Source organism: Histoplasma capsulatum, assembly GCF_000150115.1.
Source record: "Histoplasma capsulatum G186AR genomic scaffold supercont2.9, whole genome shotgun sequence".
Lineage (NCBI taxonomy): Eukaryota > Fungi > Ascomycota > Eurotiomycetes > Onygenales > Ajellomycetaceae > Histoplasma > Histoplasma capsulatum.
Window position 1 is genome coordinate 661,465 of NW_025544809.1, and position 27,978 is coordinate 689,442.

A 27,978-nucleotide genomic window follows, 5' to 3' on the forward strand; every position below is an offset into this window, starting at 1 on the left:
GCCTTCCATTTCGCCTGTGTCGCCGCAGGTCACCGGAGAATCCCAGGCTCTCCCAGGAAGGAGTTATGCAGCGACAGCGTTTTATAAAAACCTCGCTGCCCTCCGCCAAGCTTGTGTTTTTCCTTCATCTTTCTCTTCCTCACGCTGGACCGTTTCGACACCTTCCGCATCCCACTTTTTTCTCTCCTTTAGTCCCGTTCAGGGTTTTGTTTCTTCGGCTTGGGCTAGTTCCTCGTCCACACAGTCCCTCCCTGTCTTTCCATCACCGCAATACATTGCATATCTGCCCCTGGGACTCTTCTTCTCTGCCTGTGGCAATTTGTTCAGAGTTTCCTATCCATTCCTTCTGTGTATATATATACTATATACACAGTTTTGGTGCCAGGAAAGTATACATACCAAGTAGCTGCTTCAGGAACATTCGCTGAAAAACAGTCCTGCTTCAAAGAGGTACAACTCCCCCTTTTTTAGATTCTGTTTTTGGTCCTCACTTGCGGGTAGCGTTGCTTGTGTTATATCCCATATACCCCAGTTGCGTTGCTGTCAGTGTCCTCATGCTTGGACTGTTCGTATCCAGACATTTCCATTGTAATGGGAAAGGGGCGACAGTGCGGTATATCACTGCCTGATGGAATAAACCGCAACTGTTGAATGACAAATATTTATATCCAACACTTTCTTCACCCTCCCTTGACTTCTTTTTATCTTCTTCTGTCTCCCCTGGCAGATCATTTTCACTCATTTACATCACCTCATCATTGTTCTGGGTCCTTCCTGCTTGTTCCTCCTACTGACTGTCTCTAAGACTATCTTTGTCTACTTGACTCCTGTCTCCTGTTCCCTCCAGCCGCTGTGTGGATTATCCGCAGTCCAAATCGAAAACAGGTTCAACTGTTTCTCTCTCGAAGCTTCTCGTCAGGAACGAGATATCAGATAAAGATTTCAGGAACCCTCGAGCACTCGCATAGTAGTGCGTACATTCCTTCAAGAACCAAGCCAACAAATAAAAGCGCCTTTCGGAACACTTCTGCGAAGCCATTCCGACAAATCCCCCAACAGCATTGCAATTAAAATCAAGACATTCGAAATAGATTAACAACGACCTAACCATGCAATTTCCCCCGAAATTTGTGGCTGCTGTCGCGGCTTTGTTGTCTGCAGGCACCGTCAATGCTCATATGAAGATTGGCTCTCCCACTCCATTCAACCCCGGTTCTCTGAACAATAGTCCTCTCGATGCCAGTGGAGCTGATTTCCCTTGCAAGTTTGGCGAGTCGTACACTCCCGGCGCTCGCGTAGTGCCCCCGGAAAACGTCTACGCCATTGGTGAGACACAGACCTTGAGCTTCATCGGGAGCGCCGTGCATGGTGGTGGATCGTGCCAACTCTCTCTCACTCAGGATCCGATCCCTAACAAAAAATCGGTCTGGAAGGTTATCCATTCCATTGAAGGAGGCTGCCCCGCGTCGGCGGATGGCAATCTTCCTGCTAACCCCGACGGACACGGCGCTAGTGTTTTCCATTTCAAGATTCCCAGCAGCATCGCTCCAGGTGAGTACACCTTCGCCTGGAGCTGGCTGAACCGCATCGGCAACCGCGAATTCTATATGAACTGCGCCCCAATCACTGTTACCGGAGGCAAGAAGCGCCGCTACACCCCGACCCCTCGCTCTGAAACTTCGAAAGTGGCTCTCGCAAAACGCCAAGATCTGCCAGAGATGTTCGTCGCTAACATCAACTCTTGCCACACCACGGAGGGTTATGATATTATCTATCCTGAACCAGGCACTTCTCTCGAGCGCGATGGCGTCCCTTCCAATTTGGCACCAATGGACAAGCCTATCTGCGTCTTACCCGATGGCCAGAAGATCATGCCTGGAAGCGGCGGTAATCCTGGTTACCCAGCACCTGGCCCCTCACCCACACCTTCGCCCTATCCTTCCCCCAGCCCTTCGCTGCCACAGCCCGCCACAACCCCACTGAGGCATGCACAATCCCCACCTCCAGCTGTCTCCCCAGGTAACTTCGCAACAGTATCACAAGTCATTCCTGGACCCTCTTCCGCCCCAGTCAGCCCTCCTCCTGCCCCTGCCCCTGCCCCAGGTGCAAACCCCCCTCCCAGTAACAACAGTGGTAGCGGCATGTCTGGTGCTTGCTCAAACGAGGGTGAATGGAACTGCATTGGTGGCACTCAATTCCAGCGCTGTGCGAGCGGTCAGTGGACTCCCGTCATGGCTGTAGCTGCAGGAACCCAATGCACATCGGACGCCGGCACCTTTGCGATCACTGCTGCTAAGAAGAAGCGCGATCATGTCGCCAAGATCCATCGACGACGAGGACACTCTTAGGTGCTGTTGTCTGGGAGGGAAATAAATAGGAATAGAAATAAAAAGCGGGGAGAGGCGGAAAAGGCGCAAATAGGGAAAAGGCGAGCTGTAGATATCATCTTCGTTTTTTCCCCCCTTTCTCAAGAGTACTTCTTGTGGATTTTTCCTCTTGCCTTATCTATTTTCTGATCTACTACCACTTGACAGCGCTATGACGTCTGTCCGGACAGGGATTGACAAATTAGAAATCTTGCCCACCCCTTGCATATTTTTGTTGATATTCTTTTCGTTGGCATGTCTCGCTGATTCTGGCATTACAGACTGTCTGGCTTAGGGGTTAACTTGTTAGGCGTATTTTATTTTTTTCTTCTACTTGCGTTTCTTTTTAAATCTGGGATGCTATTTTGTCGGACACGGGACTCTTTTCTTGTACTTAACTTCTTAACTTCACATTTTTTTTGTCTTTTTACATTTCAAACATTTGTCTCTACATAAAAACTTTCTGAACATTTTCATCAGGGACCGATAAGGTTGTTAGGTGATACCTCTTGAGAAGCAAAATGTATATCAACACAAGTGCCTCATTTACAAATACTAACTCCCACAAACCTGCCCCGAGTGTTACTCCACTCAGTGCATTTTCTTGTACACGAGGAATACAGAACATGTGCACGCATGTCCCATGCTGCAGGACAAGACCCCAAACCCTCTGATTTTTCACACCTTGAGCATAACACTATATAATAGTGAATAATGAGTTCCCCCAAGTCACCAATCGCCGCCCCGCTCTTTCTCTTCGACTCTGCCTTGCTTTGTTATCTTGAAAAATATGATGCGTTGTAAAATACATAAAAACGTAAATGGTTTTATAACAATAGGTATTCATATTACTACTTATATCCTTAATAGTGGATGATGGAGGTGGAAGGCTGGTTAATTGTGACTCATCTAGCAGAGGTAAGTTCCAACAAAGAACGTTGTTAACATTCTGACAGCTGATAGAGACGGAAGGTTCATGGATCGAAATACTTTTTCTGTGGGAAGCTTATACTGGATTCAGATAGCTATAAATAATGAGTTATTCGGGATATTGGAACACAAAATATTAATGGTCATTGCATAGACAATATAAAAAGGGTAACAATGCGGAAGAATAACAACTTAACTAGGAGGCATGCGCCCCGTTAGGCTTCAAATTTAGTTTTTTTTTATACTGACCAAATTTGATTCTAAGCAATATAAGAATATATATAAAGCTCTGCCGTTCTACTAACACAAATTCGAATGTTCCTTCCGAAAAATATTAAAGCAGTTTCAGTTTTGAATTCTCTGGTTTCTCTTTAAATTGTTGGATATAATAACTCCCCTCCCTTGTTGGACAGTACCGGGATGTATAGCTTATCGGGCGTACATAGCATTTCACGCGCATCGGAAAATTTGTACGATAGCTTCAGCGGATTAGCTATAGATTTAATAGCTAACTTACTTGAAGCCAGGTTGGGCAAATATCATAAAAGGAAGTTGATCACACTCTTTACACACAAGTGGTGCAGGTGGAGCCTGTTCCCAACTGGCCAAAATAGAACCGAACGTACTAATCTGCAGTGGCCGGTTTTATGGAAATCGCTTGTTAATACGTAGATTCGACCGAAAGCATTCGGTTTAGTATATTCCTATTGAATTATCATCGGATTGATTCTCTCTTGATGAGGCAGAAAATCGAAGGAAGAAAGAGAAATAAAAAGGGGCCACTGATCACATGACCACAATATTACGTAAGAAGCCAAGCGACCCGATCGGGAACTCAGGGCTTAGGGTTTTGTGGCCCTACCAGAGCCGCCTTTCCCAAGCGAGAAAACCCACATTGACGGATCGTGGGTTCGACGACGACAACCTCTGCTCTCAACCATCATCGCCAACCACGATCAGCAACCTGTCGACAAAATGGCATCTCGCCCCACCGTCACCGTCGCCAATGCCGAGGGCAAGCCCAGCGGTGCGACCCAGCCTCTGCCCGCGGTGTTCGCGTCACCAATCCGTCCCGACATTGTCCAGTAAGCTCCCGACGAAGGAAATCGTGAACGGGAAAGAGAAACTGATGATGAGATTAGGTCGGTACACACTGGTATCGCGAAAAATAAGAGACAGCCGTATGCTGTGAGCGAGAAGGCTGGCGAACAGACTTCAGCTGAGTCTTGGGGTACTGGTATGTGAAATTTCGTCAAGGCTTAAATTGGGGGCATCGATTTTGGTGTGGACTACGGTCAAAGCTGATACAAGGTCACTCTACAAGGCCGTGCTGTCGCTCGTATTCCCCGTGTCTCTGGAGGAGGAACACACCGTGCTGGTCAAGCCGCATTTGGTAACCAATGTCGCGCCGGTCGTATGTTCGCTCCCACTAAGGTCTGGAGAAAATGGCACCAGAAGATCAACCTTGGCCAGAAGTAAGTTTTTTGCAGAACGAAGCTCAATTGACGCTTGGGATATCGAAACGCGAAATGGAACCTAATGAATGTCAAACCACCATAAATCTAATGCTATTCTACCCAGACGATTCGCCACCGCTTCTGCGCTGGCCGCTTCCTCCGTCCCTGCGCTCCTCTACGCCCGTGGCCACCGTATCTCTAACGTGCCTGAAGTTCCCCTGGTGGTTGACTCCAAAGCATTTGAGAATGACTCCATCGCTAAAACCAAGGCTGCCATTGCCCTTCTCAAAAACCTCGGAGCCGGCCCAGATCTTGTCAAGGTAGAGAAATCTCGCAAGCTTCGTGCCGGAAAGGGAAAGATGCGTGGACGGAGATACCGCCAACGCCGTGGACCTCTGGTCGTCTACAACCCGGACGTCGATGGAAAACAGCTCGTCAAAGCCTTCCGTAACATTCCCGGCGTTGAGACCTGCCCTGTCTTCGCTCTTAATCTCCTCCAATTGGCCCCTGGTGGACACCTGGGTCGCTTCATTGTCTGGACCTCCTCTGCATTCGCCGCTCTCGACACCATTTATGGCTCCACCACCGTCCCATCCGCCCTCAAGAAGGACTTCCTCCTCCCATCCAACCTCATCTCCAACGCTGACATCACCCGTCTCATCAACTCTTCCGAAGTCCAATCCGCCCTCCGCGAGCCAAAGGGATACGCCAAAACCAAGAGAGGTGCTGTCCAGAAGAAAAACCCCCTCCGCAACAGACAGGTCCTCCTCCGACTCAACCCATACGCTGCAGCTTTCTCCAAAGCGAAGCTCGGCCAGCAGAGCATCAAGTCGGGCAAGCCTGAGCGGGCTGGTGAGACTTTCCATAAGATTCTGGCTCAGGAGTAGACATGTTAGGGTTCCCTTTTGTTTTTCTTTTTGTTTTTCATAAACAGAATAATGTGAAAATTGTGCTTAGCTACCGGAGCAGCGCGGTTTTTTATACGAGGGTGTTCATTTCTTTTTCCTGTTCTTCTTTCCTAAACGTCGGGAATTCTGTTCTCCACCCGATTTGTGCTATCATGTTAGGAGTGCTACACGAACGTAACAAGCAGAAATATACATGATCGGGATTTGGGACCAAAATCTTATATCTCTGCTCTAAGACTCCCCTTCTTTGTAGACGCCACCAATCCTAAAGAAACTTGGCAGGTGGATAAAGAAGGAGGTCGACATCCGACTCCATAGCCCCATCTATCTTTGTCAGCAGATAGAACCAATCCATCCGTAGAATCGGGGTTCAAGTCAGAACTCTCTAGTTGACGATCACTTAAAACTACATTTGGAGAAGCAGCCGAGTTCGCGGTGGAATACAAGGATACTTCAGCATGCTCAATCACCTGTCTGTTTAGTAGCCAATTTGAAATTTCCCTATTGCCCCTCCTCAGATCCTAGCATAATACGTACATGCTCACTTTTCTACCAAAATCCCACCCACGCCAGCTCACCAAGAAGTTGTCCGTCTGGTTAAAACACTGCTCCAAACCTTTGAAAAGTCGCTCAGACCCAGGCGTCTCCACTTAGTTCCCTAGACCATCCATTCACAACCGAGTTCATGCCAGTCAGAGGCGGGGAGCAGCGGGAGCAATATTGATAAATTGGCATTTTCCTCGTAACGCGGCTGACAGGTGAGGACGGTTCGGTTCCTCTATCCTTGCCAGCAATTTGGGCGCCCAACAGCCAGAGAAGGAAATGATCTCTCCCCTTCCCACAGAAGAGCAAGATGGTATTGTTCCCGGGACTTGTATTAAGGGAAGTTAAAGCCCTGCCCGACCACCGAGTCCACGTCCGCTCTCTATTTGTTACCCAATATTTCTCGATAGGAACTGCGGCTTGGATTTGAAATTTGCAAAGGGAGTGCGGGGATATTTATAATAATCATAATATTTTAATTATAGTTCTTTGAACATAAACTTGGAAGTTAGCGCTGAGCCTGCCGACTACTTCCAACTAAAATAAGCTGTGCATACAACCGCCATTACCGAACGTGTTTAATCGGGACTTTTGCCTCGTTGCCCGTGCCCCAGACCAGGGCCCCTGACAGGTTGGCATCCCTCGGATAAAAGGCGGCATCAGGCATGTTCGCAGTGGACAGGACATGTACTGTAAATGTACGTGTACAGAACTGGCTCCAGGTCTGCAGGCCGTTCTTCGAGCTGCCCTCGGAATGATATTTGATTACCTGGGCGATATTCGCTTGAAACGGGAGAGGCAAATTTACCCACACTCCATGATTCTGCTATACACACATCAGGTTATGGTGTAAGGCAGTAGAGAACTTGAAGCAAAGCCCATACATGGAGGAGGTGATAATTGCGGCTCCAGCATATACACGAAATATAACTGGAGGTGGCCTCACGGACGCTCTGACGAGAATAGCTACTCCATAACCCTCCTCTAATGTAAGTATATGGCTTTCACAGCAGACATGAAGTAGTGGGTCTGGTTCCTTTCTGGGCACCTGGTTAGATTATCCATTCCAGGGAACAAAGGCCTGTGCTTGATCTTGCTGGTCAGCGCAAAAGCTGATCCTTCCTGCGGGTCCCCTTGCGCTGTGACACTGACAGTCAGTTTGCGGCCACAAGGCAGAGCTGCGCCGTGAAGGGTCAGCAACCACATGGCCGGCGTGTCTCAAGCCCCCAATCCCCTCGATTCTGCACTGGGCCACAGGTAGATGGAGCCGTCATCGAAAGCTTCATTGGCGTTTTCCATCATGTCTGGACCATACATCGGCATCAGGTCCCTCCTTCAATTTCTCTCTGTTTGGGTCTGCCGGTGAACAAATCCCTTTCGATAACGCTAAATTGATATCCCGGCCAAAATTTGTCTCTCGCTTGCCACATGCTGATTTAGGGTTCTCAAGCCCCTGAAGTCTGACACCCCGCTGGCGAGCCTGTATGGATGAGCAATCATGGTCTGGCTTAACTGCCGGATAGCTCGCATTGGGAATCATAGCGCCATAAGGCCAGAACTTGAGGCCCCTCCAATCTTCTGTCGGCTTCTTGCATTCTGTCATCCAAAAAAAGAACGAAAATTCTCCCGAGGTTCGCGCACCTTGGAAGCTGTGACCAGAAAATGAGCGACGCTTGCTTGAAGCTGGTTCTTGACGCTAATAATTAGTTCTCAACACTACGGCGGCCGCTTCAAGCGCTCATCCATCATCCTGCACGCCTCTTGATTCTCACTTGGCCAGTGGACACCCCTCTGATTATGCTTCCCCACTGTCACTAATTGGTCAAGCTGAGGGGCCATATCTGAAAAGTGCCGGCGCCCAGCTCAACGAAATCCCGGGCTGAACTCTAACTCCGGCACCCCAGGCTTACTGGAGGCCAGTGCTCTGGGTGCTAATGACTGGGTCGAAGTTCGCTTGTTGAAATGTCCCGCGAATGGGAGCAAGGGCGAAGTCACTTATCCTGGTCTGCGTGAGCTGCAACATTATTTCATCTGCCGACACATTCAAAATAGCCATGGTTTACTGGAGCACCATCTTTATTTCCCTCCCCCTTCATCTTCACCATCATCATCAGGTTGTGATCTGCATGGCCCTGTCCAGTACCATGGCTTAAAGCCGATCGTGTTCCGTCATTTGTTCCGTCCCTAGAATTTGTTTGAGGAGCGCACGCTTCGAAGTGGACAGGCTTACATATTCTTCGATATTGGCAGAGGCCTCCGATGTCTATTTCTACCTCTTCAAAGCTGTGGCCTCAGAATAACCGGAATATAGGAAGGGGCTTGTCAGGGTCCAGGAGAAACCACTGGAGGTTTCTGTTTTTGATTTGCCTCCAGGTATACAGCACCGTGACTGGTCGTGTGAACTAGATCTCTTTCACTCCATTCTGGCTCGATGAGAACCAGCGACTAGCCTCTGAACGAACTGCAAGCAGTCGGCTGCAGTATAGAGTTCAAAAAGCCTCCTCTACCGATATCCCGGATAGAGTACCCAAATATTTCCGCATACAAGTCTAGATTGAAAAGCCTCGAGTCATGTCGGGGTTTCCTGTGGGGCCGTTCGGGCGCACCTTACCTTCACCTGAGGACAGCACCACATCGCAAGAATCGCAAGATATCTCAACGCCATCGAAGAGGTTAATCAATTACCAGCTTCCTCCGCCCCGCAAGACATCTTCTTGGGAATTTGTATCCGACGACTCACCGGCTCCGTTGGAACATATGGAGTCCCCTGTTTCTATGGCGGATCGTAACCCAACCCAATATAAAAGCCGATATCCAGTGCAGGATCAACTGCCATCAGTCAGCCAACTTCTTACACCAGTGTCGTATTCCTATCTGGGAAATCCACACCGTCCTTTCCCAGGTCACGAAAATTCGCCGCCTAACAGCAGCAGACCACACGAATCCACAATTGTTGAGACCCACGATGAGTGCATTCAGCCAAGCGGTCATCCAAGCCATGAGACCACCTCACGTCAAAGAAGGCCGTCTACACTCGGGCCGGTCGACTTTTCCCACGGACAAGGACAGAATCTATCTTATTCTCGCCACCAGCTACCTCCAATTTCGCAAGTCGGATTGGACGCAGCAGGCTTGCGGCATCATCTGTTTACCGAAAACAATAGGAGCAGCTCTGAGACTCCTCTAGCCCATCACCACCATAGCCATCTTCCATATCCACGCGACCCATCTAATTCTGAAACTTCTCCAGCATCAGGGCCGTCTTCGTTATCCTGTGAGCTTACTTTCCGCTCAGGCTCACCACCTAGGCCAAATCAACCGCGCCTGGCTCATGTGGTAGACGAGCGGTTTATTGAGGGTGAGGGTATTTGTTACATCTACTCTGATGGTACCCATTGCCCAAAGGTAATAGATGGTGAGCCTGTTAATGCCAATTGGGGAGTCACAAAAGCTGGAAAGCCAAGAAAACGGCTGGCACAGGCGTGTTTTACCTGCAGAGATAAGAAAATCAAGTGTATTCCCAATATCCCCAAGTGTGATCAGTGCCAGAAGTCGGGAAGAGAATGTAGATTTGAAAATTCGTGAGTTTTAGAGTCCGTTTTTTTTTTCCCTTCGCACCGTTCATGATACCTAACAAAACGCATCTTTGCTTTGATAGACCTCGGGGAAACCAAATTGCAAAGAGCTCGCAATGCTCTACAGGCCATCACACTCCAGCAATATCACTTGATCAACGGACTAGCTCCTCGCCAAGTAGGCACCCAACTTCCTGTATTCCCACTGGGAGTCCAGTCCGGACCATGTCGTCGTCTGCAGTATCTTGTGACCCAGGCGCACTGATGCACGATGTTGGCGGATTAAGCCCGAAACCCGACAGGCCTCTGAAAAGGAGAAGGCGAGCCTCAACGAACGCCATTGACAATGTCATTGGCCTCGACGGAGATGACTACTCTAAACAGGCCAAAGATATGGTGACAACTCCTGATCCATACCCCGTGAATGATATTTTATCAGAAATGGCTGCGATGGATCTCCACGATCCAACGTTGTCGGAATGGGAAACAGATCCCTACCATACCCACCCGGAATCAACCATGCGCTATCTCAATATGTACTTCCATTATGTTAACGGTGCAACCTACTGTATATTCCCTCGCGAGCCATTCCTGAGATGGCTGAAGTATTGTCCCAATAAATCTCTTGATGATAAAATGCTCTTGTATTCTATGCTTGCTATGGGGGCTATTTTCGGCAATACAAAGGAGCAAAGAGCAGACGCAATGAGGTTTGCGAGAATCGCAAGGCACGCGGTGGAGAAAAGTCAAAACAAACCAACCTTACACCTAGCTCAAACTCGAATTATCCTTGGAATGTGGCATTTCACGATCGGCGCGTCGGCCACAGCGTCCGACTTTACTGGCTCTGCCATGCGCACTATATGCGGCCTGAAACTCAATGTTGAACATGGTAGTCCCGCGCCACGGAACCCGCCAGAGCGGGACGAGTTTTTTCAAGCAGAAACTATGCTTGAATGCCAGAGGAGGACTTTTTGGGCGGCTTTCCTTATGGACGTTAGTTTTCGCTCCATATATGCTCCATATTTTCTCTCCCTTAGCTAACTGATCCTTTTTCTTGCACAGAGACATGCCGGGCCCCCAGTCCATTCTCCAACAGTGCTCAAGCCGCAAGATATCTTTCTGCGGTTGCCGCTAAGAGCAGACTGGTACGAGAATCAAAAATGGGCTAATATGCCCTATTTTGAAAATGGTATTATCCCGGCAGACACCTCGTTGCCCGAAGAGAGGAATGCGCTTGACCCAATGGCTTTCTTAGTCGAAGTATCTGCTATTTGGGGGGATGTGCTTGAGCATATCTACCGCGCCACTTACATCTCGCCATCAAATTACGCCGCGCGTTTCGAAGAATTCTACTCTTCAACAGTGCAACGCACTGATAAATGGCTCGCAAGTCTTCCACGGTATTTTTCATATAGCGTTGAAAATATGGAACTGAACATCCAAGCCGGAAAGGTAGATGTCTTCGCAAGCGTGCATATTCTCTACCATGCCACAATGATGAGATTAAACCGATACGTCCGCCACCCAGACCTACCTGAGCATATAGTCGAGCGAAACGTCCGCCGTTCCTACAGCCACTCCGTCGAGGTCCTCCGCATTGCGTATGATCTTAGCAAACATCTGAATGCACATGAGGAGGGTGGCACTCAGCCAAGTAATCCACAGCCTCCCCAGATAACATTCTCCACACCCCTGACAGGCAATGCCATATTATCAGCCACAGATGTCCTCTGCGCCTGTGGCTCCATTCGAGATATGTCATACTACTCAGCCCTCATACACGGCGGCTTAAGGGTGATTTCCGAAGTTTCGCGGTTCTGGCATGGTTCGCGAGAGCAGCTGCGAGTCATTGAATGGCGCCTGGAGCAGATCACAGATGCAATTCGTACACAGGACCGGTCGAGCGGGAAGCGTGGTTTCTCCGTTCAGGGGCGGCCGCTTGACCTCATTGTGATCGATAGGCTGATGCCTGCCAATGACGGTGTTGGTTCCAATGCGCCGTCACCACCAATACAGGGCAAAAGCAACCCTTATACTGCAACCGGGAGAGGGGATTTGGTCTATTGCCTCCCCCGAGAGACCTATTTCCATGCGCTCGGACTCCATGATATATCTGTCGAGAGGGGTGAGGTGCTGTGGATTCCATGTGAAGAGTAGGCCTGCCTTATGTTGAGGCAATGAAATTTGGCGCATGGTTCCTTTCATGATTGAACTATCCGCCATATCCCTTCTTCTGAAAGGCTGATGCCTTTTCTCCTTACCGCCTATTATTTTATTTTATTTTTTTTTCACGAAGCGTGCATATTTTTGAACTTGGAAATTGTCGTTTATCATCTTTATCCCTCACCGATAATTTTCGATTGGTAACGCTCTAACATTAAGCATCTTTAAAGGCCTCCCTCCCCCCCTAACACCTTCCCCCCAGTTTCAATACACGTTTTGACGCGCCTAAACCCTCGTCGTGCATTGCACTGTTATGAACTTCAGTTTTCCAAATTCCGAGTCATAGTCCATACGCAATAGTTACCCTGTACAATTCTGTTGTATATTTTCCAATTCTCAATCCCAGTTTGTCGATGGTTCGCTGGTCTCAGCTACCCTCCAATTTCCCGACCATAACATTTCCACCCCTTCCTTTTTGTCTAGATTATAGAAACTTTCAACTATTAATACTTCACTTGGATTATAGAGCGAGCGTTTGGCTTCAATTATTACATGCAACTGGCCATAGCTATGATTTTTCTTTCTCTTATTCTACTCCTCTTATACTTGGAGCAAAGGAAATTGCGCAAGCTTTCTCTTGTTAACAGCATATCGAAACAAAACAAGGGGGATGGATAAGGAAATTGCCAGAACGTCTCCTCGATCATGGTATGGGGCGGAAGTTAACGAGACAATAAGATCCATCATCAACACCCACTACAGCTCCGGCAAAAAGGACATATATAATGCTTAATGCTTGTCGCGAGGACCTGCTCTGTGTGAAGGTTGTGAATGAATTTCAACTGGACAATCAATCAGCTGCCGTAGGCACAGTGGAACTTACTACCTATTTTCTTTGTAGTGTATTGCCATAATAGATCCAGTCGCTGGCATCCCTAGGGGTTTTTAGCTATGTATAGAACATAGGTTTCTATAACAGCTAGCATGCAGTTGCGACTCTTTATTCAGTATCAAAAAGGCCTGAATGGTGCTTTTGCGTGTAGTTGTGGCTGTGAAGTTTATTTGAGAAAAGCCAAATCTTGCAGCTTCTTGCCAGGAAGAGGCCAGCGGGCAGATTGCCCGGACCGACCACGTCCCGATAGCCAGCCTCTATCCAAGCAATGCGCTGGAGCAAACCATAACCTTCCCCGCCCTGTAAATCCGATTAGATGGGTGGATAAATGTGGACAATGCCACAGACAAGCCGCTCTGACAACCCTGACGGACAGAACGCGCACAATGGCTCAAATGTCTCTGCCATCAACGGGGCGAACATGCCGAAAGCCGACGAAGAAAACGGCGGCGGCCATTGCTCCGATGGATCAGAGAATGATTATGACCGATTAAAGGATTACCCGGAGACCATTGACTATTACAGCTTGCTCGCATTAGCTCGAGACCCTCCGCCGACGGAAGCGCAAATACGCTCGGCCTACAAAACGTTGACGCTCAGCTTCCACCCGGACAAACAACCCGAAGCGCTAAGAGAGGCAGCTACGGCGCACTATAACAAGATACGTGACGCATATGAGACTCTGTTAGATCCCAAGAAGCGAGTTGTATATGACATGCTGGGTGAAGAAGGAGTGCGGCACACTTGGGCGGAGGGAGGGCTGATGGGTAGAAACGGATACGCTGAAAGCCAGCAAATCGGGGTGAAGGCGATGGACGAAGCTGAATTCCGTCGCTGGTTTCTGGAGGCCATGAAGCGTCGGGAAAGGGCCATTTTGAATGACCTAGTGGATGCTAGTGTATGTTGAATGAGCCCCTTCAGAAAGCATGAGAGAACTTTTTCGGGGAGCATGCGTTTATTCTTCTCTGGAAATATCCGACCTGACAACACCACTGTCCCCGAGCCCTTTTCTGTTCTTGACATACTGACATGACCAAGGGAGTGATTCACCTTTCAGTGGATGCGACATCTATGTTCGAGACTACACCGGACGGAGATGTCTCGATACGTGTACCCAACCTGAGGCCATCAGCGTTTTTACTTGGATACGCGCTTCCCATACCACTTCCTGATCTTTCTTGGTTTTACTCCTCAAAATCAGCGGCGAATGGAGAGGGAAATGAAGATAGAGATGAACCACCAACGGGTGATGGATTATCTGCAAATCAAATGCCTACTAAGTTGCAACTACAGGCTTCAGTAAACGGTCGTTTTGGAAAGACGGTTCAGACCGTCAAACTTTTAAACCCGGAGACAGGAGAAAAATTTGACGGACAAGTAGGTGTTGGCTTATGTTTTTTCAATTGTCTAGTTTTTGAAAACGACGGTCACTTACATTCGTAGATGCAAATACCTCTAACGATTCGCAATGCGAACGTTAATTTCGGAGCTACATTTACACACGTCATCAGCAGTGACCCTTCCAGACGAAGTATCCTCAAAGGGCCGCTATTATCGTTTCTCGGTGACGCAGTGGTGACCATCAATACTCCTCTTCTACCCCAGCCTCTTGCTCAAGCAAGCATCAGCAAACTTATAACTCCGATAGAAGGAACAAGACCATTTTCACTCACCGTGAAATCTACGTGCTCGTCTTCTCCGTTGCTATGCCCTCCCGATCTTGGCCTAACAATATCACGTATGGTAGGCGCAGCAGGTGTAGTTACCTGTGACTGGTCATCAGGATCGCTTTCATGGCCAGAATTCCTTATGGGTATTTTCATGGATGCTAGCAAACGCGACCAATACGGGGAATTTCTGAGAATATATTCGATGAGTGGCATTTCGATCGGATACACAAGCTTGCCGACAATACTGCTACCTGCAGACCCACATGACGATGATCACGAGACGGATGAAGGTGATAGGGATATGCTTTTTCCAGACCATGACCATAACCACCCCAAGCAGCCTCAGCAGCTGCCGGAGCCCAATGAGACCTGGGGTTTCAACCTCGGTTCGTCGCCAGCGGGCGTTAACCTAACCATGCAATATGGACGGACGATTTTTGCACGGAAGCCGGCGGAGCCATTACGTTCCGAGTGGAGTAGCGAGGGTTATTATCCCAGCAAAAGTCGGAGTGGCAGCGGTGCCATACGGCTAGGACTTCGCGTGGTGATTGAGAGTGACCTCAGCATGGGCTGGTCCCTGTCTGGCTCACGGAGAGTTGGCGAATTCACCCGCATGGGATTGACAGTGTCTACAATTGGCGGCATGGGGCTTGGTTGCAGCGTCTCATGGAGTAGATTGGGGCAAACCTTCAAAATACCCATAGCTTTATGTCCCGTTGACAAAATCACCGGTGATCTGTGTACCTTGGCGGTCATAATGCCGGCCGCGGTCTATGGAGCGGTTGAATTTGGATACCTGCGTCCCAGGGCTCGGCGGAGGGAAAAGCAGGAAATCGCAAAGATGCAAAAGAGACTTACAAAACTGGTTGCGAAGCGGAAAGCAGAAAGCGTGCAGGCAGTTTCAATGATGAGGGATCAGGTCTTGCGAAGGCAGGATCGGGAAGCTGATCGAGACGGGTTGGTGGTCGTTCACGCTGAATATGGATGTCCGCCAACCGCTACCTTGAAGAATAAGAAGCAACAAAACGGGACCACTGCAGTTGACGAATGCTATGAAGAAGGCATGATAGATGTCACGATTCCGGTCGCGGCACTGGTTGATCAGGGACAGTTGGTTCTATCGCGCCGAGTCAATAAGGTCTCTAACTCCCCATCAAACCTATCCGCCTTCGTTTTTCCCCCATTTAACCAGGCAGACATAACAAACACCAAATACTAATATATCAGCCATTGCAGTCACATATACCTGGGTTCTATGATCCATTCCCATTCCGTCCAAAACTGCTGCGGGTGCGGTATCGGTTCGCTGGCAGGGAGCACCTGGTTGAGGCTTGGGACTCTGAAGGAATAACTTGCCCGATGAAGTCCCACTTGCTCTGATTATCATAATAGAGAGCTTTTCTTGGTTGGTTCACCAAAGATTTCTCGACTTGTTTCGCGTGCCAGCTCTTTTTCCTTTTTCTCTGCTGTTCTTTGCCTATTTCTTTTCCGGCCAAATTTTGAACCCAAGGCTAACTGCATCCGGCCTTTTAGCAGACATCTGGGTGTCGTGTATGTACAGAAGAGGATATATACTTCTCGAAAGGTGAGCACTTTGCGACACCGTCAACGATGAGAGGATCTTGCTGCTTTCCGCTCTTCCGTTTTGGCTTATTTCTAATTTTCTTGGATATTAACCAGCAAAACAGGAATGATTTTTGTGGGGGCTCAATCCATTTATTAACACACTCCCTAAAAAAACAAAACAACATTTATTTTGCCCCTGGCAGGGAACGAATTGAGAAGGATTTCCAGCCATCTCCCGCTCTCCCACCCCGCCAAGACACTACCAGACGCAATAACTAACAGATTTTCTTTGTCTGCAATTGTTTCTTAATGGCTCACACGACGCCGACGTTTAACGTCGGGATTAACATATTTGAGTTATTTGAGCTTCTCTTCTTATTCGCCCTCCAGCGCGGTATTACCAGAGCGGGAGTCGGAGCAAAAGGCTTGATCAAGTTTTGTATTTTGGATATATTATTACGATTGTTGATGCCTGATGCCTTACTTGGTCTCTTATACCCTGTTGACAAACAAAGGAACCTCATATTTATTTGCCCTCCACTTGACTTCGGGTTTACGCGCATATTTGACAGTTGCATTGTTGTTCCAGAACAAAAAGCACTAAAGTTGGAATAAAAGAGAGAGGGGCGAGGGGCGGGGGAGGGAAAAAATAAAAATAAAAAGATTCCTATCACGTTCCATCGCATCGCCTCGTCAAGGTTTTCTCATTCGTCTCTAGCTACCAAGCCAAGTGCAAGGATGATGCTCCCCGTCTTTGTTGGCTGGTTTTCATCTTTTTTTCCCGTTTCAACTTTCATCTTCTCTCAATCCCCACCACTCGAGGCGGTAAGAGAGCCCTTCCATCAAAACTAACTTTTTCTCAACTGGAGAGGAAAAAAAAGAAAAGATAAAGAAAAAGAAACAGGGTAAATAATAGAACGCGATGCAACCACACTTCCATTTTTTAAACCTTCGCGCCATCCAATGCCTTCCCACCGCGGCCTGTTGCTCCAGGGCTCTGTTTGCCTTTTGTTGTTGGGTTGGTATATAGCTCATCCTGATAGGTTCCACAGGGCAACAACAACGACCACGGCAACGATAGAAACGACCAACAGCCCCGGATCTTTCTGATCATACCGCCTTTTTGTTCTCTAAGATGCCTGTTATCCCGGACTTCTTTGGAGATACCGCCGTATCATGTCATGGTCTGAGAGGTGGCGATAATGTAATACCACATTCGGCTGCGGCCACAACTTCCACCCAGACCTTGTCTCTTTCTCCGCTGTCCCCCCAGGCTGATAACGGATTAATATACCAGTTGCCAGAGCTCATTAAGATAGAAACAAAAAACGAGCATGAAGGTTTTCAAACAGAATGGCAATAATGGCAAGCAGGAAGCAGCAGAATGGAGATACCCAGGTTTTCATTTCTGCACTGTATATATATATATATATTTTATATAATAATATATTTATACAATATAGACCTGCCGCCTAATAGTGTTGCACGCCAGCATCGACCCATTCCGCCTCACTATCCCCGTCTCCGCCGGCCAGTCAACAAACCCTATCCATCTGCCAGACGGTCTAGATACATCCCAAGCCGCTCGCAGCTTGGGCAGTGAATGATAGATAGCTGAACGTCATCTAGTTTTTCACTCTCGATTTCTCTCTAACAGCCACCTCCTCATTTTTCCTCTCCTCTTATTCCTCCTCTCCTCAATCAAGCCTTTTTTTTTTTCCTCTTCGCCTCCTCACCTTTTTCCCTTTCCATTTGCTCCCCTAATTTCCCCCCGCTGCCTACTGCCCACTGCCTGCATTCCCGCAGACGTTCTACTGCTTAATAAAAAAGGGGACATACCGGCCATTTGTTCCCGTACGCCTTCAGCACCACGGTGGTTTTAGGATGTGTATGTGGTGGGGCACGCCTTACAAGGCATATGTGATCGAGGATGCGCCCAAGAAGGACAAGGAGAAGGAGAAGGAGAAGGATGTGACATTCTGCATGGTGAATCCGGGCGACCAGTTTGTGCTGGCTGATCCAGTCGTAGTAAGTGTCTCGATCTGTATACTTGTAATATGCATATGATTCTTCATGCCCTTGTGATGCTCTGTGCGGGGTTGTATATTATAAATGGATATATATATAAATATATATATTTAACGATGTACTTTTTCCTGCTGCTCTTGCGGTGTGCTTTTGCTGCCTGACTCCCCGCTGCCTTCTCCCGCCTGTTTATCCATTTCTGTTTTCTTCCTGTTCCCTTTCGTCGTTCACTTGCTTCTCATCTGGCGTTCTGTCACCGGCCCAACCGTCTGTCTGTCTGCCTGCTCGTCACACTTCACTTTTCCTCTTCACTCGGTTCATCTCCTCACTCCTCACTCCTCACTCGAACTATCCTGCCTGGCTTTTCTCCTTTCCTCTCCTCTGCTACGATCTCATTGTCTCCCTTTCTTCCAATCTCTACCTTTCCTCTTCCTTACCATCACCTCTTTCTTTCATCACTACCTCCTATCTCTCATCTCCATCCAAAACACTGTCTGTCCTCTCTACCCCGTCGCCATGGCGTTCTTCTTGGCTCCCATCCAGTCCGGGCATCATCAGCATCAGCAGCAGCAGCAACAGCAGCAACAGCAGCATCCCCAACCCGCTGTTTTCCAGTTTATTCCCATGCAGAATCCCGCCCATCCACAACATGCTGCGCTGCAGGCTGCCCATCCCTTTCCCGGCCATGTCATTGAAAACCATAACCCGGCCCCAGTGCCGCCTGCTGCTCCTGCTATCGCTCCAGCTCCAGCCCCCGCGCCCGTGAATAACGCACCGAACCAGGCTGTCATGGTCGCTGTTGTTCCCCCTTTTCATTCTCCTTCTGCTGTTCCTGACTATGACTACTATACTTCTCACTCCAATTACTACTATTCTTATTACTGTTGATTTGCTTGTTTATTCCTAGTATGCAGTGCCTTATTTCCCATTTGTGTTCATCAGGATCTCCCACATTTCTCTTTCTTTCTTTGCACCTGTTCCTTTCCTAACCCTCCACATCTCTCTCGCGTTTGCTTCCCCGCCCCCAACTATAAGCAAATACAGACAGCTAACCCATCTCCACCCCAACCAGCATGGACGAATCGGTGCCCAGCCAATCGCCGTAGCCCAGCCACAAGTTCCGAACTGGTTTGGATGGGCAGCCCCTGCCGCCCCTGCTGCCCCTGCTGCCCCTCCTGCTCCCGTCGCTGTTCAGCAACCGCAACTCCAGCAATTGTTTGCCCCTAACCCCCAGCAGCTCCATGCTCAGAACGTGGCCGCTGCACAGGTCAATGGGGCCAATGTCCCCCGCCAGCTGGTCCCGTGTAACCCGCCCCCTGGACAGGTTTTGTGGGTGCACAACCTGGATGGGTCCTGGACTCTCCGCACCGTCACGGATATTCAAAATAAGTTGCATGGCCAGTGGCACAGGTCCAAGTCTGGATATCCATATTTTCGGGTCCATGCTAAAACTAGGGCTTAAATAGGTTGGGTGGAGCTGTGGGAAGAAGGATCATGGGGGTTTATGTTTATGTTTATGGTTTTTTTTTTTTTTTGTAATTTTCCCCCTTCAGGTTGGTATGCTCGATGATGGTTCTGGGTAGGTTTTTTACTTATTTATTTGTTCATTTTTATCATCGATACACCTTAGTTTCTCTTTGTTCAAAGTCCCTATCCGTCTCCTGATCTTCTGTGCCAATCTAACATATCATTTCCCAAAGGTCCCTGACGCCCTCCTTGTGGATTTTCCGTCGACTAACTTCCACCATCCTACTTTCCATTCTCCGCCAATACATCATAATTCACTTTGAGCAGCCTCCTCAAAAACACAAGGCAACCTAGGGGAAAATCACAGCAATCATATACACCTGACCCAACTAACCACCACGAAATCATCATCACCGTAAAGTTCGAGAGACGAAAAATCACCAATTACCCTGCCCCTCAATGACTCAGCATATCTACGCTCACGAAGTAACGAACGATCAAACGCGGTCTATTCATTTACACTGACCTTCCCTCCCGATATCGACCTCCCCAGCCGTACACCGCACCTGCACACTTGACACTTTACAATTCCATCGCACTGCTCTCGAGACTGAAATGGCGAGAGTGTGGGGGTTAATAATGACTGTGCATAGGGCCTAAGGCAGGCAGAAGGGGTTGGTGGGAGGAGCTAGGTGATGGAACTGGATTTATTGACAGCGATAATTACATTCTTCTTCTTCTTCCTCTTCTTCATCTTCTCGTCTCATGCTCAGTATCTGTGATTTTATTTTTTCCTCATTTGTGGTTTTTCTATCTAGTTTGCATTGACGTTTCTGAATCCTTTTTTTTTTTTTTTGTTTTGTTTTAAAGCTGATTGAAGCTCCAATGTGGTGGAATTCGCCATCCCTCTCACCCCCCCATTAGCTCAGTGGTTTGATTTTTCGTATTTTTCTATTTCCCCTATTGCGAGAGGTTCACATGCATAAGTTAATATGTTCCAATGGACAATGCAACATGCAACATGCAAAATTCAAGGCGCAGGTAACGTATTACTGTTTCGCTTCTGATTATTTTTTCTCTTTTGGTTCCCCCCACCCAATCCCCATTTGTTTCTCTACGTTTACTTCGTTCCTTTCTTTTATCAATTTGATTTAGTTATAGTACGCACTTCTTTAGTAGTAGTTAGTGCTCAATGGATGCAAGCATGAAAGCAGAGTTTCGCGTTGAAGACTGATAATTCCACGGCAATTTTTTTTTTTTTTTTTTTTTTTTTTTTTTTTTGGGTTCCAATTCCCTCCAACCTCTGCCTCCATACACGGTAAACTTTGCCTGGCGAAATCTTCCATGACGACAGCCCAAAGGCTCTCCATAATATGCCATTACCATTGCCATTGCCATTGCCATTGTCCTTGCCCAGCGGCATGGTGGCGCCCTGCTGAGTAACCTTCTCCACGTCGTTCTGGGATCCGGCTAGAAGTACATAAAACTCGTTCAGCCTGACTTCAGAGCTTCCCTGAATGAAGCCTTTCCACATACATGTTTCGCACCCCCTTTGCTTCTTCCCTTTATGGCTGACACTCGTCCTCGCCTCGAGTGTCCAATTTTCGACGTTGCAAGTTGTGCAAGACGCTGCGAATCAGGTACTGTGGAGATCTACGGATTGATAGGTCCTCCTCCTCTTCCTGCGCATCTCCCAACACCAATTCCGGCCGCGCCAACAACGGTTCAAAGATACTTTTCACAAGCCAAGGCTAGTACTTGGTTGTCGCCCAGGTCTTTAGCCACTGGAGCACTCGCAGGATGCGCAGGGCGCCTTCACATGAAAAGGGTGTCGCCCATGTTAGTGGGACCGTAGACGTTCTAGTTTGGAGTGTACTCGCATGATCTCTAGAGCGTCGAGAAGAAGCTAAATTGTCAGCTGACTTTGGAAGTGGAAGATTTCTTACGCCGTAGTCTTTTCTCCATTATGAAATTGGGCTGTAGATTTATCAATCCTCTTGAAGTTTTCAGGCCCGGCTGGGAGATGCGGTGCGGGAATCTATCTCAGATTTCTGTGGAATTTAGCTCTTCTAACAGGAGTTGCAGTTCAAGAATTACGTATACAGTTGCTGAATCAAAATACAAATGAACAAATATAACAATGAAAAAATGTCAAAGCTGTATATAAGGAAACTGGTAGTTTGAAATGTTATCTCAACCATACTAGAAAACCTGGCCAGTCGAATTGGTGTTTAAGCGGTAAGTATCCACTAATGACTTAGTTGGAAAGGTGAGAACAATCTCGACTCTCCGTAGGAACTCAAGGGCAAGCTAGCTACCGTTTTTGAGATTTAATAATACGAGATGTCGTTGAAGCTGTTGAAGTGGCTTCTTGGTTGCTTGAGATCGGAAGGTGAAGCAAGCGCGGCTAGCTGGCTAGTTTAGTCATATATCTCCGGTAGCCCAAACATGCCAACAGCGTCACGGACATCTCAAACCTCAAACTTTAACCATCACTGCCCCATGAGCCCGCTCTCGACAACGAGCTTACCCTTCCCCCCTACAGCCATTCTTGTTCCGGCTATTGTGGCTTAAATTGTTTACTATGGCGACATCTATCGCGCAGGGGCTCTTCAAATCCCTTCCGAAACCGAAATACACCGGCGAAGATGAAGAATTGCCGCCACATACCCAACCCAAAGGCCCACGAATCGTGGGAGCTGGTGCTGTCAACGAATCGCAAGTTGTTCTAAAAGTGAGTCGCTATATACAGTCTACCGTTGCCACTACTAGAGAATAAATGCTCATTTACTTTGCCCATCTATTATAGACAGCTGGCCCACCCCCGTATGGCAGGCGTTCAGGATGGCGACCTCGAAACCCTGAAGACTTTGCAGATGGTGGCGCGTTCCCTGAAATCCCAGTAGCTCAATATCCCCTCGATATGGGGCGGAAAGGCACCTCATCAACGTCAAATGCTTTAGCTGTCCAAGTTGATGCGGAAGGGAAGGTTAAATATGACGCCATTGCAAAACAGGGCCATGGCGAGAATCGGATTGTCCACGCCTCTTTCAAAGACCTAATACCTCTCCGCCAACGCGTAGATATGGGCGAAATATCTCTAGCTCGGCCTTCACAAGAAGAGGTGGCGGAGCAAATGGAGAAAACCAAAGCTGCGCTGGCAAAATTGGTGACTGGGGCTGTTGCGGCGCAGAAGCCAAAAAATGTCAAGGGCGGGAAAAGGAACGAACCCACGTTCGTGAGGTATACACCCGCAAATCAGATGGGTGATACAAGCAAGAAAAATGATAGAATTATGAAGATTGTAGAGAGACAAGTTGACCCCATGGAGCCCCCGAAATTCAAGCATAAGAAGATTCCTCGCGGTCCTCCCTCTCCGCCACCGCCGGTCATGCACTCACCACCCCGGAAACTTACTGCAGAAGATCAAGAAGCATGGAGGATTCCCCCCCCTGTTTCAAATTGGAAGAACCCTAGAGGCTATACTGTTCCGCTGGATAAACGATTGGCGGCCGATGGACGTGGTTTACAGGATGTTTCTATCAATGATAAATTTGCCCAGTTTGCGGAAGCCCTCTTTACAGCTGACCGTCATGCCCGGGAGGAAGTGAAACAGAGAGCTCAAATGCAACAGAAGCTAGCAGAGAAGGAAAAGGCACAGAAAGAAGAGCATCTTCGCCAACTAGCTCAAAAGGCACGCGAGGCAAGGTCGGGTGGCACAAGTCGCCAGGAATCTCGAGCGCGAACACGTTCACGATCTATTAGCGGCAGCCGAAGTCCATCACCATATTCATCCCGTTCTGCCACGCCCAGTGAAGATGAAGATGCTGCCAGAGAACGTGAACGCCGGCGTCGGCAACAACGACAAGAAGCTGAACGTCAGCTTCGTCAATCCCGTATGGGTACTGAGCGTCGTATCCAGATGATGGCGCGAGAACAAAACCGTGATATCTCCGAGAAGGTCGCACTTGGCCTTGCAAAGCCAACACAGAGTAAAGAGACGATGTATGACTCCCGACTTTTCAACCAGACGAGCGGGTTCGAGAGTGGATTCAATGAAGATCAGCCATATGACAAACCCCTTTTCGCCGCACAAGATGCCATCAATAGTATTTACCGCCCTCGGGCACAAGCAGACGACTTTGATGACGAGGAAGCGGCCGGTGCGGAGATGAGTCGAATAGAGCGGAATAGCCGATTTGAAGTCCTAGGCCGTGCTAAACAAGGCTTCAAAGGCGCGGCAGATGCAGAGGTAAGATATGCAACTCGCCCGCTTAGTCCACTTATATATCTATTCCACACATCGTTCATTTGAACCAATATTATCACGTGACTGACGACACACCTTGTTCACAGGCTCGAGATGGACCAGTTCAATTCGAGAAAGATACTTCCGACCCATTTGGCATCGATGGAATGATTGCTGAAGTTACTGGTGGAAGCACGCAGAAAAGATACGGTATTCAAGAAGCTGAGGGTGCCAAGGAGCGCGGATCGAAGCGTGCCCGTGTGGACGACGACGACGACCATGATCGAGGGAGATAGAAGAGGGAGCGATTTGCGGCATCTTCTTACCTTTTCTCACGATATATCCCCTTTCATTTATTCCCACCGTCTTAACTGGACAGGCTTCTTGCATATTTGTCTACCTGTGTACGACTATTGAAATCTTTTTACGTCGCTGGCATATAACCCCTTGTTTCTGTTTGATATCAAATTCTCTGGATCCCCCACGCATCCATGGAGTGGCTATATACTATTAATAGTCTTTCTTTTGTATGCTGACAGAGTGCTTCATTCAAAAGCCATCTTTAATTCAAATTGGCTGGACTTCTAGTTCCTAAGATTCCTTCGTGCTGCAGAAAGGAATATATCTTACCAAGATTAGACCCTCAGTTAATGTTCTTTGATATATTGTGTGCATCCGCTCCTCGAAGACAGTTTGATGGTTGCATAAAAATTATACTATGAAGACGACATATATACTCTCTTCTCTCTCACATCTTGAAGATAATCAAGAGAAGAAATTTCATAATCAAATTCCACAAGAAGTGTTGCTCGTTATCTTTGCTGTCTATGCTAAATTTTCGCCACCTACTCTTTTTACTCCACCGCATGCTTTGATTCTGGTCCCATAAAGGGAAAATAGAATTCAGAGGCATCAAGAACACGTCATCCAGGTACCATGCATAGTACAATATTTCACTCTCCATTAGAGAAAAGATAATGTGTCAAGACATGTATTTTACAATGACAATACTCAATTAGGCCAAACCAATCCACTCTCCCCCTTCCCCACCATCGTCACTATCACCGACATCATCCATATCTTCATCGCTACATACGCCGTTTTCCTTTCCCGCAGCAATCACACCGTCTCCTCCACCATTCCCAACCCTCCTCCCATTCAACACCGGCTTTGAAAGCAAATACTCCAACGCATACCCATTCCCTTCGACGAGCCGCTTAATCTCATCTCGAATGCCATCAACAACACGATTCACGGCACGCAACTCCGCCGCCAGCTGGCCACTATGATCCTTGAAATAGTGGCCATGGATGCTCAGCAACGCCTCGATCCAGCGCAAATTGAACTCCAGGTGCGGTGTCTCGTCGACGCAATTGGCGACGAAACGGAGCATGCGAGGGAGGTAGATAGTGGGTATGGAGGCGGTGATGAGGCGGATGTCAGTGGGAGGGATCGATTCGTAGACTTTTCGGATTAAGGGGGCTTCGTTGAGGCGGAAGGACATGATGAGGGGTTTTAGGAAGGAAGTTGGGGTTGTCGGTGATGAGTCCGTTGGGGGGGAGGTGGTGGATGCGGCTTTGGCTTCGGCCAGGGTATCGAGGATGCTGTCGGGTGTGATAGAGAGGTCGAGGTCGAAGGGGTCGAAGACGAAGGTTGTATCTAGACTGTAGACAAGCAGGCCTTCCGTAGACGAGGCGCAGAAAGATTGGCCGGTTGGCGAGAAAGCGACGGAAGTTACCCGCACTTCGGGCCGCGTGGTGCGTGCGCCTGCGTCGCCGCCACGACGAGTGCCGGGGAGACGCTTGTCGATGCGATCTTCCAAATCTGACGCTTCACCAGCTTCGTCTATGAGGCCGCGTGGACCAGCTTCGGTTATATCCCTGCTGTTGAGGAATTCCTGTGTGCCGTCAAGAGAGGTATTGATGGAGACAGTGAACTTTTTGCAGAGTGAGCCAGTGCTGACGTCGTAGAGGCAGATGTATTTGCTGTTACCCGCGGCGAGTAGGCAGCTTCCATCGGCTGAGTAAGTTATCGTGTTGTATGACTTGGTGCCTGCGGCATTGGCAGCTGTTCGACGGTCGGATATTTTACGGCCTCCTGATACGTCGCGTCGACCATCTATTCCCCCCTCCTGCACGGCTTCTTCGACTGACCAGAAGGTCAATTGACCATCAAGGCTGGAGGCGGCAATTTGTTTCCCATCCGGTCGGAAAGCTACGCTAAGCAAGTCGGCTTGTAGTTCCAGAGGCTCGCTGGTCTGCGTGCGGCCAAAGATGCTCCATATTCGGATTGTGTGATCCCAGCTACCGCTCACCAGATGCCTGCCATCTGCAGCAAAGGATAGAGAAGACACCGGTCCTTGGTGCCCAGCCAGTCGGTCTAGAAGCTGGCCCGTCTGGACGGACCAAATGTGGACATCAAACGAGTCCAGTGAACCTGCACACACGACCTCCCCACTGGGATCTACCGCCAAGCAGGAGAACCCTAATCTTGAGGGTGCCGTATATGTTCTAAAATTTCGATATCGAATGAGATCCCATGCTCTGATTGAGCCATCTAATGATGCGGTAAATAAAACATTTCCTTTTTTCGAGAATTGACACGCGGTGACGCCGCTGGTATGCTCTGTAAAGGTGACAATACAGAACCCAGAATTTGTATCCCAGACTTTGATTCTCCCATCATCTGCCGCGGTTATTATTTTTTGTCCATCTGGAGAATATACGAGGGAATTCATCGAATCCAAATGGCCTTGCTGTTTCAGGATATATGACTCAGACTGCCATTCCCACACAAGCAACTGCCCAAGTTTCGACGATCCAAAGGCGATCCATTCGCCAGAGTCATTCATTGTCACAAAATCAATATTGCTCTGTGAGATGCTAATAACAGTTAGACTTGATTTCAGTTGTACAGACAAAGCACAAACATACCTAAGTTTATGTATTTGGGTAAACTCTGGTAGTTCATAGAGCCCAAATAAACCATTAGAGAAGCCTGCAACTAGAAGGTTAGAAGCTCCATGGTATGCTGCACATTTCACCTTCGCATTGCTTTGCATGAAAAAGTTTTTTTTTGTGATCCTCCAGCGCATATCCGAGTTTTCTGTCAATTCCTCTGGGTCATCGGACTTGCTACAATATTGCCATCGAAAGAGTGCGCCATCCTTGCTCACAGTGTAGATCTAGAAACGGGAAAAGTTCAGCGCTGGCTTGAATAGATATACTTGAGTGGTTCCGGAATATCCCTTACCGACTCCTGATCCTCTGTAAACCAAGCGTTTAGCACAGCTTCACGGTGGCCCGCAAGAGTTGTCGGTTCAAACCCTTCCTCCGGATCCAAACTCCATATCCTTGCAGTTAAATCTTTTGAGGCGCTGAGAAAGAATCTCGAATCGCCAGACCAGTGTATATTCTGCACCGCATCGAAATGTCCTACATACTCCCGATGCAGAACGAATGGTGCGAATTCTAGTTCGCCATTACCATCAGCACCAGGTGTAGAAGGTGTTTTCCAGACCTGGATTCGCCGCCCCACTCCAGCAGCAAAATGGCGCCCAGAAGGTGAAAAAACAAGCGTGGTGACCGTAGACTTGAACGAGAAGTGATGGATAGTTAATCGACGGAGGAAATTGGTTAGTATAGCTTTTCCATGTTGATCAATGGAGAGGAGGAGGTTGCCTTTGGGAGAGAGGGCAATTCGCGAGATGTTGGTGCGGTGGGCGAAAGGAAGGGTATATGATTTATTTCTACGAATTACCAAAGTTAGTCTCTTTTATCTTTTCTCCGCACCTAGCTGTAAAGGGTGCGAGGGTCCCGTACTGCACGAGATCAAAAACTGTAACTCTATTGCCAACCGGAGAAAGCAAGCAAGTGCCGTCTGGAGTGAAGATGAGGTTTCCTTGGCGATAAACGGTCCCCAGAAGGTTGGAAAACTTAGGAGAAAATTTAGTTATCGTTAGCAACAGTTAGTAAGACTGCAAGTAGAGCTTCCACATACCTTGAAATCAGTCTTCATCGTCCTCAGCTCGCGCAGTCACCATCGGCGCATTATGCACTCCACCAGCAATTGTGGGCAAAAAAATCGTCTGCTCAAGAGATAAGGCCCCGGATAAACTGCTCCAAGATAATCCGAGACGCTAGCCGTATGCGACCTAGTGTAACC

At 48.3% G+C, this 27,978-nt stretch overlaps 8 protein-coding genes across 8 annotated transcripts; 6 read left to right on the plus strand and 2 right to left on the minus strand.

The window, feature by feature from the left end:
• Window positions 1-1,109: 1,109 nt before the first annotated feature.
• On the plus strand, window positions 1,110-2,348 carry HCBG_06444 (uncharacterized protein; the record flags this gene model as incomplete). Its single annotated transcript, XM_045433493.1, has 1 exon — window positions 1,110-2,348. The coding sequence occupies one exon, from the start codon at window positions 1,110-1,112 to the stop codon at window positions 2,346-2,348; it is 1,239 nt and encodes a 412-aa protein (XP_045285806.1).
• Window positions 2,349-4,228: 1,880 nt separating this feature from the next.
• Window positions 4,229-6,125, plus strand: HCBG_06445 (60S ribosomal protein; the record flags this gene model as incomplete). Its single annotated transcript, XM_045433494.1, has 4 exons — window positions 4,229-4,381; window positions 4,439-4,533; window positions 4,621-4,771; window positions 4,878-6,125. 4 exons carry the CDS (start codon window positions 4,272-4,274, stop codon window positions 5,638-5,640), a joined length of 1,119 nt encoding a protein of 372 aa, XP_045285807.1.
• Window positions 6,126-7,304: 1,179 nt separating this feature from the next.
• On the minus strand, window positions 7,305-8,260 carry HCBG_06446 (uncharacterized protein; the record flags this gene model as incomplete). Its single annotated transcript, XM_045433495.1, has 3 exons — window positions 7,305-7,343; window positions 7,520-7,853; window positions 8,115-8,260. 3 exons carry the CDS (start codon window positions 8,258-8,260, stop codon window positions 7,305-7,307), a joined length of 519 nt encoding a protein of 172 aa, XP_045285808.1.
• A 515-nt stretch (window positions 8,261-8,775) lies between these two features.
• HCBG_06447 (uncharacterized protein) lies at window positions 8,776-11,939 on the plus strand (the record flags this gene model as incomplete). The annotated part of the gene is made up of 3 exons (XM_045433496.1): window positions 8,776-9,785; window positions 9,863-10,775; window positions 10,845-11,939. 3 exons carry the CDS (start codon window positions 8,776-8,778, stop codon window positions 11,937-11,939), a joined length of 3,018 nt encoding a protein of 1,005 aa, XP_045285809.1.
• A 1,235-nt stretch (window positions 11,940-13,174) lies between these two features.
• On the plus strand, window positions 13,175-15,726 carry HCBG_06448 (DnaJ domain-containing protein; the record flags this gene model as incomplete). The annotated part of the gene is made up of 3 exons (XM_045433497.1): window positions 13,175-13,735; window positions 13,876-14,214; window positions 14,281-15,726. 3 exons carry the CDS (start codon window positions 13,175-13,177, stop codon window positions 15,724-15,726), a joined length of 2,346 nt encoding a protein of 781 aa, XP_045285810.1.
• A 2,888-nt stretch (window positions 15,727-18,614) lies between these two features.
• HCBG_06449 (uncharacterized protein) lies at window positions 18,615-19,560 on the plus strand (the record flags this gene model as incomplete). Its single annotated transcript, XM_045433498.1, has 2 exons — window positions 18,615-18,896; window positions 19,171-19,560. The coding sequence occupies 2 exons, from the start codon at window positions 18,615-18,617 to the stop codon at window positions 19,558-19,560; spliced, it is 672 nt and encodes a 223-aa protein (XP_045285811.1).
• A 2,549-nt stretch (window positions 19,561-22,109) lies between these two features.
• On the plus strand, window positions 22,110-24,404 carry HCBG_06450 (pre-mRNA-processing protein; the record flags this gene model as incomplete). Its single annotated transcript, XM_045433499.1, has 3 exons — window positions 22,110-22,299; window positions 22,375-23,817; window positions 23,922-24,404. 3 exons carry the CDS (start codon window positions 22,150-22,152, stop codon window positions 24,108-24,110), a joined length of 1,782 nt encoding a protein of 593 aa, XP_045285812.1.
• Window positions 24,405-24,829: 425 nt separating this feature from the next.
• On the minus strand, window positions 24,830-27,831 carry HCBG_06451 (periodic tryptophan protein; the record flags this gene model as incomplete). Its single annotated transcript, XM_045433500.1, has 5 exons — window positions 24,830-26,711; window positions 26,748-26,998; window positions 27,067-27,562; window positions 27,606-27,748; window positions 27,814-27,831. The coding sequence occupies 5 exons, from the start codon at window positions 27,829-27,831 to the stop codon at window positions 24,830-24,832; spliced, it is 2,790 nt and encodes a 929-aa protein (XP_045285813.1).
• Between the last annotated feature and the right edge of the window lie 147 nt (window positions 27,832-27,978).